The 14,871-nt window shown below is 44.5% G+C and overlaps 5 protein-coding genes across 5 annotated transcripts; 3 read left to right on the top strand and 2 right to left on the bottom strand.

Annotated features, from left to right (window-relative positions):
• Positions 1–777: 777 nt before the first annotated feature.
• BDB00DRAFT_917923 (uncharacterized protein) lies at positions 778–1,467 on the top strand (the record flags this gene model as incomplete). Its single annotated transcript, XM_053128720.1, has 3 exons — positions 778–1,030; positions 1,132–1,303; positions 1,337–1,467. The coding sequence occupies exons 1-3, from the start codon at positions 812–814 to the stop codon at positions 1,465–1,467; spliced, it is 522 nt and encodes a 173-aa protein (XP_052976507.1). The 5' UTR covers positions 778–811.
• Positions 1,468–3,121: 1,654 nt separating this feature from the next.
• BDB00DRAFT_838913 (uncharacterized protein) lies at positions 3,122–4,268 on the top strand. Its single transcript, XM_053124667.1, has 3 exons — positions 3,122–3,585; positions 3,683–3,816; positions 3,901–4,268. The coding sequence occupies exons 1-3, from the start codon at positions 3,178–3,180 to the stop codon at positions 4,178–4,180; spliced, it is 822 nt and encodes a 273-aa protein (XP_052976506.1). The 5' UTR covers positions 3,122–3,177; the 3' UTR covers positions 4,181–4,268.
• On the bottom strand, positions 4,269–5,789 carry BDB00DRAFT_838911 (WD40-repeat-containing domain protein). Its single transcript, XM_053124666.1, has 2 exons — positions 4,802–5,789; positions 4,269–4,697 (listed from the first exon to the last, which is right to left on the bottom strand). Exons 1-2 carry the CDS (start codon positions 5,618–5,620, stop codon positions 4,290–4,292), a joined length of 1,227 nt encoding a protein of 408 aa, XP_052976505.1. The 5' UTR covers positions 5,621–5,789; the 3' UTR covers positions 4,269–4,289.
• Positions 5,790–12,157: 6,368 nt separating this feature from the next.
• BDB00DRAFT_563693 (ribosomal protein S19-domain-containing protein) lies at positions 12,158–13,209 on the top strand. The gene is made up of 3 exons (XM_053117868.1): positions 12,158–12,327; positions 12,415–12,776; positions 12,892–13,209. Exons 1-3 carry the CDS (start codon positions 12,250–12,252, stop codon positions 12,968–12,970), a joined length of 519 nt encoding a protein of 172 aa, XP_052976504.1. The 5' UTR covers positions 12,158–12,249; the 3' UTR covers positions 12,971–13,209.
• BDB00DRAFT_769194 (homoserine O-acetyltransferase) lies at positions 13,084–14,536 on the bottom strand (the record flags this gene model as incomplete). Its single annotated transcript, XM_053119797.1, has 2 exons — positions 13,084–13,817; positions 13,894–14,536. 2 exons carry the CDS (start codon positions 14,534–14,536, stop codon positions 13,084–13,086), a joined length of 1,377 nt encoding a protein of 458 aa, XP_052976503.1.
• Positions 14,537–14,871: the final 335 nt, after the last annotated feature.

Here is a 14,871-nt window from a genome sequence, read left to right as displayed (position 1 = left end):
AAAGGCTCCTTGCCGCTTATAAGGTTATCGTTGGAATGTATCATCATGGCATTATTGGTAGAAAGTGATCGTCGTCTCCTGACTTCTTTTTCTGTACTTCACTGGTTCCTTGCCCTCCATCTCTACTACTTCTTCTATATTACTACTTTCAAATTAGTAGGCCGTCGTTCTTCATCATCAGAAAAAGTACGTCTGTGTGACATGTTGGTCTATTGCTGTTGTTATGGTGGAAAAAGAATAAAGAAAATGAAAGGAATGCCTTTCAAAAGTATTTAAGCTTACACTTCTGAGTGCTAGCGAACAGTAATCCATACATAATAGTATATTCTCTTTCTCTTTGCTACTTACCTATATATACTGTTGAAATTGTATTCTCGCCTATGTCCGATATATCACTTACTGTGCCATCACTATACATTCTTATTATCTTGCGTTTCAAACCTTATCCGTATAAGCCCAACTTGAGTATAATCTTAATTTCATGCCTTATGTTCTGAGTCACGTCTTTCTCTCTTCCCAAATCATTCAATGAAATTGTCGCGACACTTTTTCGTTCACTGTTTTCAATTTGACAAAGCTACAATATATGTTATATTAAAATTTGATATTATAATATTTTGAATTGGGCGCCGCGAGAATACGAGCCATCTGCATGCTCAGCATCCTGCGATCGGCCCTCATGTTTAGCGACGGCATACGTGCAGGAGCCGTCTCTGCTATAGTGTTTCGCCAAAATTCGCAATTCGCTCAAAATATTCAACAATCTATTCGGTACTGGAGGAAGCACGCCCGTTAGGGTCCTCTTGTAGAAATGGTTGGACCGATATTCAATGCTGTATACGATCCGTTACCGCTTCACATCGAGCACTTTCTAGATCAGCACCAGCGTGTCCTATTTGTGGCATTCGGGCAACATACATTGGCTAAAGAGCACGAGACAAAACAACTTCTTGCAATGCTATTACATATGCAAGAGACCCATTTAATTGATGGATTCATTCGGGGCTCAGGAACATCACATCTGCCAAATGTAGTCCTTCTGGGAGCATATATAACGTAACGCATCTATTGGGACAGCAGCACCCTGACGTCCGTCTGTTACATTGGGCCCCTCAATTTGCGATATTGAAGCATCCTTCGGCTATTACGTTTTTGACACACGGTGGCGGGATGTCCTTATTCGAGGCACTTTATGCGGGCAAGCGCACGATTATCCGACCGTTTGTTCACGACCAACCTGCAAACGCCTTTCACTTTGAGCATACGCAGCTTGGCGGGTACCTGAATATGGACGATCACAACGGTGCTTTGGAAACGTTCCGATGAGTTATTGAAGGCATAGATAACGTCATTCAGAAAAACGTGGATCAATACCAAGCTATATTTCAAATCCATGCCCAGCGTGGCGTTGACCGAGGAGCCGATTTGGTCGAAGAAGTCCTTTTTATTAGTGTAGAAAGTGTCTGAATGTGTGCCTCTTTGAGATTTGCACGTCGCTTTACATATGGGTTATGGCCCGGTCCGTCGAGCCGTTGTTCCGGTACTTAGCAGAGCAAAAGGGGTGTCTTCCTTGCTTTATACATCGTGCGGGCCAAGTTTGTGGCGATACTGAGCATGGTATATGGAATGGTCAGGGAGGATATCCCGCTCATGGTCGTTGGTTGCAGGCATTGTGCCCGAGTACCATGCTGAACTGGAGGGGAAACTCGTTGTCTGTGCAGCAGAATGCATCGTGGAAAAGCATGCCCAGATAATTGGAGATAGTTACAGTAGTCGTAATTAGTCATACGGACAACATCATAGGCCAAGCAGCGAAATCCTTTTTAAAGTGAAACACTCATGCAAAGTGTCCTTTTTGTATGGAGCAAAAGTAGACATTCCATCCAGTAAGCCGCCGTAAACCCAAAGACTGGAAAGAGCTGCTCAAGCTAAATCACGGTTTACCTGGAAATGGAGCTGACCACGGATGAACATTAAAGCGCTTTCAGCGATGGAAAAGAATTCGAACAAAAAAGTGAGGGTTGAATCATCTTGGTTTGTCGTTGTTTATGTTTGGAAAGAAGGAAACTCAATTGGGTCTGAAAATAAGCGTCTGTGTGTGCCGTGTGAATCTGGTCCGTCCGCGGGTCTGCGCTTGTTTCAGCTACCTTTTAATTGGGCATATGTCCCCGCCCCGCCCGAGCGATGGTAGACAGCGAGAAAGGGGAGAAAAAGCCTTATTCCTTCTGATGTTGCGTAAACAGACCAAAGATGCTGTGTGTAACGAGTTGCACAGAAAGTCGACATGTTTGGCTAGTACACAGTGGGAGACGTGGGACTGACGCCACAGAGGCCATCTCTTGAGAGGAAACATACAAGCTTTGTTTGATCTGGGAAATATGGGTCATTTAGACGATTGGGGGAATAGCAAGAATGGACGCAATGGAAGATTAAATAAGCGTCGAAGTAAAGTCGAGAATAGCCATTTTTGGTAAGTCTCTCTCATTGTGTTGTCCCGATCGCTCGCGTGGGTCCGTGAAAAAAGAAAAATTTGGTGACGATCTTTTCTGCTCGGCCCGGTGAGACCATTGTTTTCGTTCAGATCGTTCGTCGAAATCTCCATTGAGCTATATGTCCTTGAAGGAACGACGACGGCTCTGTTGCTGATGCCCATGCACTCTTTAAGAGGGCCTCTCGATGGGACTGCTAGGCTGGAATGTTGGGCAACAGCAAAACAAAGAAAGCGCCATGCACAAGAAGCGTGGCATGGGCTAACGAACCCCAAAATGTTTCATACAAATAAAAATAATGGGTACCTGTCAATCATATACTCTGATAAGCACGCAAGGACGCCTTGTCGGAATATCCCATCTGTGCCATTCCGGGCTGTCAATGGTTAGGTCTCAGCAAGCTGAGGTGAACCAACTACGTAATGGCAATAAACGTGGCGAAAAGGTCCGCGCGCGCTCGTCCAGCAGGGTTTGTTGTCGGGGAGCGGGGACGATCAGATCGCCCCCAAAAACTATAAAAACCACCTCTGGCACTTTCGGCTTTATTTTTAAACTTTTTTCTCTCTCCACGCTATACTTTTAAGCTCTTTCCTTTCCTTTCCTTTACAACTTTTCGTTGTCCTCCAGATTGTCACACACACACACACACACACACACACACACTCGCTCTGCATCGACATTATTACGGATGGATATCAACGATCTACTGAACAATCAAAGTGACCCGAAGCAACACGACCAAGAAGAAGAACAACAGAACCAATCACAGCCACAACCACGACAGCTGCAGCCACGGGAGCCACAGCCACACCAGCAAGAACAAGACCATGTGCAAGAGCTGCCAAAACCCACAGGCGGTCCAAGCGCACAGGTGCATGTGTGTGAATGGCCCGGTTGTCCAAAACGGTTCACACGACGCTCGGATTTGGCAAGACATCAAAGAATTCATACCGGTGAGCGACCCTTCCAATGCGACTGGCCTGGCTGCAACAAGCAGTTTATCCAACGCAGCGCCTTGACCGTCCATACAAGAACTCATACCGGCGAGCGTCCTCATGTGTGTGAAGATCCAAGCTGTGGAAAATCATTTAGCGACGTAAGTTTTCTCATTTTATTAAAAATGACATTTTCGTAAAAAAAAAAAAAAAGCACTTCACTTGATCTCATGCTTCGATTCTTTTATTTTTTGACAGTCGTCCTCATTGGCCCGTCATCGTCGCACTCATACCGGAAACCGTCCATACGCCTGCCACTGCTCTAAATCATTCACCCGCAAAACCACCCTACTACGCCACCAACGCACTCATCACACTAATAATAACAGCGCGTAAGTGACAGGCATCTGATCATATGAGAAATTGGAAAATGACGACGCGTTGAAACTAAATATCCTTTCCTTTTTTCCACTCAGTACATCGGCTGGCTCGTTGTCGCCTGCTAGCACAAGCGCTGCTGCATCTCCTCCCTCGCCCCCACCTACACAGTACCCGTATCCAATAGCATATTCTATGGGTTATTACACTTACCCATACGCATATACAATACCAACACCACCAGCACCACCACCATCATCATCATCATCATCTTCATCTTCATCCTCTGTACGATTGCCACCTCTTGCCACAGCTTACCATCATCAAAGCACCCTGCGTTCCACATGTGAACTCCTGCCCTCCAATATACCATTGTAAATTTTAGTGTTTGCTTTCCATATATTCTTTATATACAACATCCAAGCTATAGCATGACAATATCAATAATAATATAAACAAAGATGAGAGAAACGAATTGATCGAAATTTTATCGCAGACTGTTGCTTCGCCGCATAAGTTTTCGTTCATTGCCCACCAACTTTCCATCGTGCTCAAAGATACGCCAGAACTTGAGGTTTTCATCAGCGGCAGCAGTGGCAACAACCTGCCCGTCCGGACTCAGTGCTGAGTGTAAGATCCTGGACTCGTGGCCGGGAATGTCAACAATTCTGTTCAATGCTGGATAACCCCACACCGTCAGCTGATTTTTGGGATAGCCATGGGTCGACACGATCTCGCGATGATGTTTCGACCACAACAGTGAAGTAACTTGCGAGCCGGTATATACACTTTTGACCTTGCCACCGTGGGTTGAGTTCCAAAAGTGGATAAGCGTGTCGTCTCTTCCACCACCGGTAGCAACCAAGTTCAAATCCCAAGGGCACCACGCAATAGCCTAACAAGAAAACAAAACAACAATAATTGTAAATGATCACAAAGACACCAAGGAACCCATTGTCCCGCCCCGCCACCCCCCCCCCTGACTGTAAAACTGAATACCTTGACAGCACCAGAATGGCTTGTCTTACTAAACTTGGGCTTGGTCAAGCGAGCATCCCACAGATGGACCGTGTTATCGTTGCCACCGCTTGCTAACATCATTCCATCCGACCGCCACTCCAAACCACACACTTCATCCACGTGGCCATGGAGCTCGGACACCTTGTGGTTAGCCGCACGCACGTCATGGTGCCAGATACTGCCATCACGGGCGCCTGAGGAAACCATGTATTTGTTCCACGAAAGAACGCCCACGCGGCCCATATGGCCACGCATGGATCGAAGTTTCTGGTTGGCTTCTACATCCCAGATCTGCGTATCGCCAGAGTCTGTGCCGACTGCTAGGAATTGTCCGCTTATTTCCCATGCTAGCGAGGTGATTGCGTCTTCACTGCTGTAGTCCAACGTCTTGATTGTACCGTAATCCGCATTCCAGAGATAGATTGCCTTGTCCAAAGCTACTGCAACAATGTTCTGGTTGGACCAGTCGAGCAGGTTGAGATAAAAGTCGTCAGTCATGTACGGTGCGTCTAGGATTTTTTCTGCTGCCGTCAGAATTCGCCGTGTTGGAAGTACTCGTGACGATCTGCTAGTGTCGGAGGCGGCGCTGCTGATACTACTACTACTACCAGCAGGGCCTGCTTTGTGCTTGTCGCCAGAAGCCCTTTTTGGTGTTTCTGCAGAATAATTAAGGATACGCTGTTTGGGATCGATGCCTACAGCTTCTGCAATGTGCTCGCGATATGCTTTTTCACTGTGTTCAAGGTATTGCGACGTGTCTTTGTTGTTTTTGGCAAAGTGGTAGTGAAGTGACGCCATGCCATTATGGTTGGGTATGAGCCGGTCATACTTGTTTACAATGGATGGGGGTGGGCCCGCGTTTTAGCATAATGTTCATACAGACTGGTTTCGGCAAATTTCCCCCCTCTATCCTCATGAACAAAAAATTAATTATACGTGTATACCTGCGACTTTTTGCGGGTCTTTGTAGTAGGTGCATTAAGCCAGTCTTGACATATTTGATCAGCCGTGGAATCCATAGAAATTGAGCGTCGAAGGTAACTGGTAAGATCCGATGACTTTTTTTTAGCGTTGAAAATGCTGCTTTTGCCTTTTGACGACGACGACGACGACGACGGCGACGGCGGCAACGGCGACGTAGACTGCGAAGCTCTTTTGCTGCTATCTTCTGCTCTAGGCTTTATAGTACGCAAGTTATTGAATAGGGTTTGCTGCTGTTGGGACGATGTGCTAGATTTCGGTTTTCTAATTATAACCCGTGATTGGGGCTTCAGTGAATTTCTTTGTTGCTGTTGTTGTTTGCTTGAGCATGGGGCCATTGAAGACACATTGGGGCGCGTCGGTTTTGGCAATGTCGCGTTGATCGGCTTGAATGGAAGACGGCCATCCACCAAGGCTGTTCGCGTCTTGGTAGACCTTTGCTCGTTTTCTTCCTCGAGTGGACTTTGCGGCATCGATCTATATGCTGACCTTGTGTGGAGAGCGAGGGAGCGAAAGAGAGAGAAAAGGCAGAGGATAAGAAAGGGAAAAAATTCGGCTGTGATTTGCCTATGCAAAAAAAAATATAAAGTCGTTTTACTTGAACAGCCGACACGGCTCGTGACTGAATAGGTAGGCCCTTTGTGAACTTGGTCGCCTCTTTTCTCTTTTTTCCACGTATACAAAGGAAAAGGGAAGAAAGTTGATCGCTGAATGAGCTTATTCTTGGGGCACGGCAAGTGTAGTTTTCTTTATTCCAATGGGCCCTTCGAAGTGGTACGTGTTGTTATTAAAAGTCAGGGTTTCTACTACATTTGGACTGCAATTAAACAAAACTTTTGGGTCGTACCCCGTATCTCAGAGTTGCATAAGGACAAGGGGTACATACAACTTAGCTTCTGTCGGTTTCACAACGTACACACGACATAACACCTTGAATGTGCTACTTTTACTTGGCAGTAAAACACCTTATGAGACCACTGCAGACTATTATAAAGCACGGCAGTGACAACAAAGTGATCCACAGGGACAAAGACGAGCAACAGCATCCATTAAAGTGCCTCGAATATTTCGTAGCACTAATGTCACATGAGACCCGCTTAGCACCTTCCCATAACGAGATGTTTCGTTACACCACACAGCCATTGTGTACTTTGATACACAAATGAAACCAGTGTCATTGCGTATATTTTATGTGCAGATGGGTGCTACAGATAGACTGGTGGTGAATGGTTAGAGTGTATGATCCGTCATGATCACAAAAGATAGATTAGCTGAAGGAGACAAACATATGCAATTATGTCTCAAAAGCCAATAACAGCCGATCGCCCAATTGGAGCAACAATGCTATGATAACAAATAACCCGATGGATACGTCAGGGAATGCGTCGAAAGTAACAAAGATGTATACGAGCTTTTCCTGTCGTTTTTATCAAAACTTTCAGGATATAATAATTACTGATGCAGTATATTGTTTAAGATTTTATTAGGCTGCGATACCCGCATAAAATTGACAGCAATAGCTGATAATTTAATAAACAACTAGGTCTTGTGGATATAATCAGCCAGTTGCTGCCATGTTCAACTGCTCGAAAATGGTGAGAGCGATAATACTAGTGTCTGGTATCGCATTGCGCGGCAATACTTGGTCGATTGATTTGTTGAACTGTGACCCAAAGAACGCAAGTAAAAATCCATGCGCCTCATGGCAATCGATAAAATCACAGTAATAGAGAGAAAATATTACAGCAGTGATATAATGGCGGTTATTTTAACTATGATGATGTCACATCAACAATGAGTAATTAAAAAGAACAGAAAAATCCTCTCCACTCACCAAATCATTCAGCTAGCCAGCGGGAGTACTTCTTTACAACGAATGTCATATGTTTAGTAGTGCGACACACCAGTCGCAATTACCAGCAAATATATCATAGCGCTCCTTTTTGCGGTATATAGAGTCGATTAACTTGTGTCTTAGAGCAGCTTATTTCAAAGCATATATTCTTTATCGTCCTTTGCTAATAGCTACGCACATGCAAATCTATCTTACGCTTTTTGACAACTAGGACCATGCTATCTCCAAAAGAATGTGCATACACTTACTTTAACGTTTCACTGCCCTCGTTTAATAAGGATTGCATCTCTATCCGATATCATTAGCGTAAGGCGTCCGTAGCAGCACAAGGAAGCATAAATTAAACAAATGGAAGCCTTTGTACTACAATATATGGATCATCGCGAGGCTCATTTTCAAATAACGGGGAAATATTACCTAATGAATTTATTACTTTCGACAATCATCAAGTAGTAGAACGCATACATCACATGGACTTCTTTGCTCTCTTGTTATGCTGTTGGTGTGGAACAACTTACAACTGAATCTTCAAGGTAAAACATATTATATTGCTAGAAAGAAACACGTACGGCTATTCCTTGGCTATCATGGCAGAAAAGAACGTTAACTGATACGTGTTTTTGCTTTGTGCTTTTTATATAACCAGTGTTGCAAAAGGGTGATTCTTGTTTTTAATAATTATGTTGATGATAGATGCAAGGGAGCGACAAATTACCCAACAAGTATCTGGGGTCAGACTTGCTGCTGGTACGACTGCCTCGCTGAAACGTTTTGAGAAGCCAAAGATAATGCACACTAATAGCTACAATGAAGAGGAGTCGTATAGCTAAAAATGTATATAATAATATTCTGTACTCCAAGTAAGTCTAAAAAGTGCGTATAAGCTAACCAAACAGAATACGAGCATGTATAAAAGCCGGTTTGAACCGGTAACTTTAGTAGTCAAAGGAGGAGTGTAGTATGAGGCGAACTGCGAGAGATAAAAATATAGTATGAATGTACAGCTACATGTTGTTTCTGTTGCTTCAAACCAAAGGAATGCTAATATATGTGTACGTATATATCTATTACAAGGTTACTTTCATCGGGTCGTTGCCATGTAGCGCACCACAGTTCAGGGATCAAACGCGTGTCTGTGTGATATAGTGCATATTTGGGCTAAAACCCAGGCCACCAGCAAAATTGGTGATCTGGTTGCTCAGTAATGTTCCTTAGCCCTTCGTATACGAAAAAGCCTTCTCTTTTTCAAATGGAACTTTTTTCTTCGCCCAATGAGCCTTAACAACTCGATTGATGCCTCTTTTTCAACGTTGCGCGCTCCAGCTGTTATTCCCAGTGACAATGTCTACCCTGTGCATGCTGCTGCATTAGCAGGATACAAAGCAAGAAATCCCGAGGTCGTGCAGCATGTCATTGCTTTGAAAGGAGAAGCTTCAAAAAAGAAAAAAAAATACTTGGTCTGCCTGCCAGCCAGAAAAGTTGTGGAAAAATTTAACTGGTAAGCTCAAGGTTGGCTTGATAGGTTTTTGCCGTAATGTTAGCTAATAATAATAACTTGAAATAGAAACGAATGGGTGTACAGAAGTTTATCGCTATAAAGTGCAACCTGGTGTTTTTGAGGTCGATGACTCTGTTACCGAGATGAAGTTGATCCGCTTTTTAAACGAGGCTATCGTGCCAAGAGGCAACCGCAAGCGCAAGCGCGATGACGGAGATGTCATGACAAACTGGGCTACGAAAGCTATCAGCAGTATATAAAAGCCAGTGTCGACCTTTACCGCGATCAAGTTGCAGCTGGACAGCATAATAACCCGCGTCCTCGTAGACAAAAACTCAACACTTGGGGAGAAAAGAGAAACAGGGCAATGATCGCCAGACACGTCGTGACAACTATGTTGACCGAGGTATCGGAACGCTGCAGGACGGCTATTCGTTCGAAAGAAATGGTCGATGTTCCGCTCTACTTTTTCGCCCGTTGTACCGAAGCAGAAATGCGAAACCGAGCAACATTTCTAATGCATCATAGGATGATAGATGTTCGAGTATGCGCATATGGTACCATTGCATTTTACTTCTTCCACCGCTTGCACCTTTCCAATGAGCCTTTCCCGGAGTTTAACAAGCATGAGGACTGGTATGGGATCAAACTGTTGAAAGGAAAGGATCGCAAAAAAAAAGACATGTCATATACGACACAGAATGAGGCGATCGGTCGAGCGTTCGAGGCTTGTAACATCACCAGCCTGTACACGATCCATTCCGGACACAAAACAAGCGCACGGGATGCGGAATTGCATGGCGCAACAGAAGACCAACTACGACGCCACGGTTGCTGGAACATGCAAAGCATGGAACGGCACTATCTGGGAAATCTGTCTAGAGGCTCAATCCGGGCAGTCAATGGCTTTCCTTCGGGTCAAGGAGCCTATTGGCTTCCTCGTGCTAAAGTTGAACCGTCTGAGGCACTACAATCTAAGATCTCCCCCAAGTGGATGATTGGTTGAGACGCGTTGAAAGTGGCATCGATGGGCAAGGATCAATTTCGGCCCAAGACTTTTTGCGCTTGCTAAAAGAGAATGCGAACTATCATCTTGCAAGACGCAGCAATATTGTGACAACAATATCCAAAGCATCGACTTTTCCAGCATCCAACTATTCCAGGGCGAAGATTTGAATTGTCGTTGGTGCATGCCGTTCGTACAACACGATCACCAACCGAACTGCGTCTACAAAACGCTATCCCCGATGTAAGCTGATCGTCTTGACGCAATCGATACTAAGGTGGAGATGAATCAGCGCGTTCAAGCAGAAACATCACGCCGCGAGAATGCAGAGCTTAAGCGATACATAACAGCAATGGATGGAAAGGCTTGATCGCTTCATTTCTGGTCACTTTCCGCTTTGTACCTGGAGCCATGCAACATGAGGCTGCAGCAACAACAGCAATTGCGGGGTCTGCTTGGATACCAAGTCCCACCATAAGACAACGGTCCAGCCGACGCATGAACATCGTTAAACCAGTCCAAGCTATTGCAGAACAGAAGACTGGACTTGACGGTGACGCGACTCGCGCAGCTGAACAGCTTGAAAATGTACGCGTAATCAGAAAACCTACGCTTAACCAACTCATTCTTGATTTTAGAAAAAAAAAGATGAGCCTGCAACTCTTGCTGCTCTTGACGTCGCCAAAACTTTCAGATAATGCTTTGATAGCAGACCATCATCATCACCCCTCCCGCTTACAGATATGTCCCCCCTTTTTAACCCTTCTTATATCCTAGCATAACTTTTATTCCCACTGGGGTTTTTTCTCAGTTATTGCATCTATTTCATACTATAATTTCATATCACATTCCATAGTACAGTTTCATTACCTTTTTTATCTAACGTTGGTCCCTTTGTAACGGTTTATGATCGGTTTTTCTATATGTGAGCATTTCTCATATTGAAGGTAGCGTGTTCGTCAGTTTGCACAAAGTGATATTTCGTATGAAACATGTGAGCACATACTTACGAAAAGAACAGGTTCTTCGGTGCAAGTCAAAAGTAAAAGCAACCACGCACAACGAGGAGAAGTAAAACGAATACTCTATCATAGTCAAATCATATCTTGGCTACATGTAATGATTGTTGCTATACTTTCATGCCAGCGCTTTACGTCTGTGACTTGGGTAAGCTAAATTGACAGCAATTGAAGTGTACAGGGACTATTGCTTCGAATCGAGCCATTCTCTGGAAATACAAACCATAATAATACTTTGTAAAGACCGTTGTATTGCGGGTCTGTACTGCCTTCTGCTGGAAACGTCCACATTATTGCAGAGGTTATTTAGACAGGTGAATGAATACAAGCGTGTATATGATTATCGAGGTACTTCATGTAACTGTCAAATGTAACTATGACCACGCTAGCTTCTGCTTTCTTATTAAAATTTATCACAACAATAGCTTCTATAGACTCTTTCTGATGCCAACCTTTGATAAAAATCAAATACAATATCAAAAGCATCTTGCTGTATACGTCTGATAGTAAGAAGAATCACTTTATCGTGAAGTAATGTTAATAAAATGCCTCTTTGTATGAAATTGATCTAAGAGTAAACGATAATCTCACGTATAATCGCTTAGCCAACGAAAAGGAAGAGAAATATTCATGCACATTTTGGGGCTCTACAGGTTGTTCGTTTGACTAAATAGTCAATGAAGGACGGCTGCTACTGTTGAGTGCCGGTGACTTGATTAATTGGAAAATGCTGGTGCCTATACCATCGCGCCAGCTTCTAATTTTAAGAGCTTCGAGAAGCCAAAAATATATTTTATATTAACATGCTCCAATAGTAATAGAGTCAAACAACTCAAAAATATGTGCATTAACCATATCATAAGGGTACTTTGAGATAACGCCGACATGTCAATTCAGCGGGAAATCTGATTGGGAGCTGGCGCTCATATGTCCTCTTGGGCACTGCAGCCGATCGTATTTCCCTTCCCAAACCAACATGGTATGTAATTAATATATTTGTGTGGATGGATGGGGAGTGCATGCATATATGAGATGATCATAATGAATCTGGATACGGATGGATGAAGGATGGATTGTATAGATGGATACTACCATTTATATGAGAAATATATATTTTGGCAACGGATCGGAAAACCTCTCGTGGAAGTGGATATCCAGTTGTGATGCATGTTAAAATGCACGGTGGACATTATGACTTACAACAAAATTTAAACAATTTATTTCACGTAACAGGCTGATCAGCAGCAGACTACTCAGAGAAAGAGAACTTTCCGCAAGTTCACCTACCGTGGTGTCGACCTTGACCAGCTCTTGGACTTGTCGTCTGAGCAATTCATGGAGCTCGTCCACGCCCGTGCCCGCAGACGTTTCCAGCGCGGTTTGAAGCGCAAGCCCATGGGTCTCATCAAGAAGCTTCGCAAGGCCAAGAAGGAGGCTGCTGCTGACGAGAAGCCCGCTACCGTCAAGACCCACCTTCGTGACATGATCATTGTTCCCGAAATGATTGGTTCCGTCGTCGGTATCTACAACGGCAAGGTCTTCAACCAGGTCGAAATCAGAGCTGAAATGGTTGGTCACTACTTGGGTGAATTCTCGTAAGTGCAGTTTTATCTGGATATCAAGCGGATTGTATATGCTTGTAATATGATGAGAGGGGAAAGGTCAAGGAAACAGAGATTAATTAATGCTCTTTTTTTATAAATTGAATAGCATCTCCTACAAGCCTGTTCGTCACGGTCGTCCCGGTATTGGTGCCACCCACTCTTCTCGTTTCGTTCCTCTCAAATAAACAAAAAGAAGCCTTGTGCAGTTGTGTTGTGCTTATATATATAATATATATAATATAAATTACAAATGCTGTTTATTACTTTATATTTCATGCGATGCTTTATTTCATTCATATCAGTCTAGTAACTCCAAATGACCCTTGATTGCACCACCAACACTGACGCGATCAATCAAAAACGTATCATGACCAAACATGGCATCTAGCTCATAGTATGTGACACGCTTGTTGCCTCCTGCCCTGAGGCATTCGGCAATCTCCTTTTGCTGCCACACGGGGAACAGGATATCAGACTGGGCACCAAGAATCAGGGTAGGCATTGTGATGTTTCTCATGCCGTCAATCAAGTCCTGGACAGCCGGATCCGTTTCCGTCAAAGTCGTCAGTGTAGGTCGCTTCTTTTCAGCGGCCGTCGTAGCACTTGGTGCAGCACCAGCATCATGCATCTCGAGAGCAGACTGATCGCCCACAACTTGGGCAAATGTTTGTTTCTCGTGCAGAAGCTTTTCGATCTTGTGTCCGTTCCTTCGTCGATTGTCCTTCAATGCGTCTATGGATGACTTGGACATGTCAAAGATATCCATGGCCTTGGAAATGTAAAGCAAGGAATTGGCGTCGTATTGCAGGCAGAAGCGTTCGCCTTGATGATCCAGATACGTCTCGATCAAAAAGTCGGGGCACAGTGCTGGAGTTTGGCTTTCTTGTGCGCGTTTACGACCAAACCGGAGTTCCCATTCAGGGCCTGATCGGTAGCTGATCGTAGCAATTTCTCGTGACAGTTTCATGCCCACATGTGGGGGCACTCCGTTATAATAAAAGCCCTTGTTCCAGTTAGGATCAGCCATCAGTACTAAAAATGTAGAACAGTAATGAGTGAGTCAACCGCCCCTCTCTGGTAACATAATTTTCTTTAACGACCCATTTACCTTGACGTTGAGTATGTCGTAAAGCAATCGAATAAGGATGTGACCGCGCGCATGCTGAAATACTGATCAAACGCTTGACGCGATCTGGGAACAGCGAGGCTGCAGCAATCGACTGCATACCGCCCATGCTGCTTCCAACACTTGCATGGAGCTTGTCAATGCCCATATGGTCTAACAATAAGAACTGTGCACGCACCATATCAAACACCGTGATAATCGGAAATCGGGTAGCATAGCGCTCCCCATCAGCTGGATCGATGGATGATGGGCCCGTCGATCCATAGCAACCGCCAATCACGTTGGTACAAATCACATAAAACTTGTTGGTATCCAAGTAGCGTCCTGGACCGATAAACTCCTCCCACCAACCCGGCTTTGTATTTTTGGCGTGCGACTTGGCGTGGGAAGAAGCAGACAGGCCAGTGTGAATCAAAATGGCATTGTCTCGCTTGGCATTCAACTCGCCCCACGATTCATAGGCAATGTCAAACTTGGGTAAAATGCCACCGTGATCGAGGAGGAATGGCTTGGGGTATTCAAAGGTTTCATAGCCGGTAACGACGCGATCGTAGCTAGGCTCGGGGCCGTTATCGTCAAGTTCAATCGTGCGTGAGGCAAGCTTGTCGACACAAGGGAATGACATTGGTGGATTGGTGGAGGAAGAAGAGGTTGAGTCGTTTGTCGCAGCTGCTGCTCCTGGAACGCACTGTGGAGCAGCAGCAGCCGAGGTGTGTTGGTAGGCTGCAGACATGGCGCGTGTTGCTACGGTCCAGCGTGTCCGTAATAAAGGCGAGCGAAGTCGTAGTAAATGTCGAGGAACGGCCATTTGTGTAAGGTTGTGTATGTGCAGAGTGAAGCAAAAGAAAACAAAACGATGACAAATTAATCTGTTATAGAAAATTCAGGCTGATCAAGCGAATTCGAGAAAATCAGTATGATACCATCGTTAAGCTACCCCATTCGATGGAGAAATTATTT

Source organism: Zychaea mexicana (assembly GCF_025766255.1).
Source record: "Zychaea mexicana strain RSA 1403 chromosome Unknown BDB00scaffold_74, whole genome shotgun sequence".
In the NCBI taxonomy this organism is placed as follows: domain Eukaryota; kingdom Fungi; phylum Mucoromycota; class Mucoromycetes; order Mucorales; family Lichtheimiaceae; genus Zychaea; species Zychaea mexicana.
Note: the sequence above shows the minus strand (reverse complement) of the source record. Positions and strands in the feature narration are given on the sequence as shown.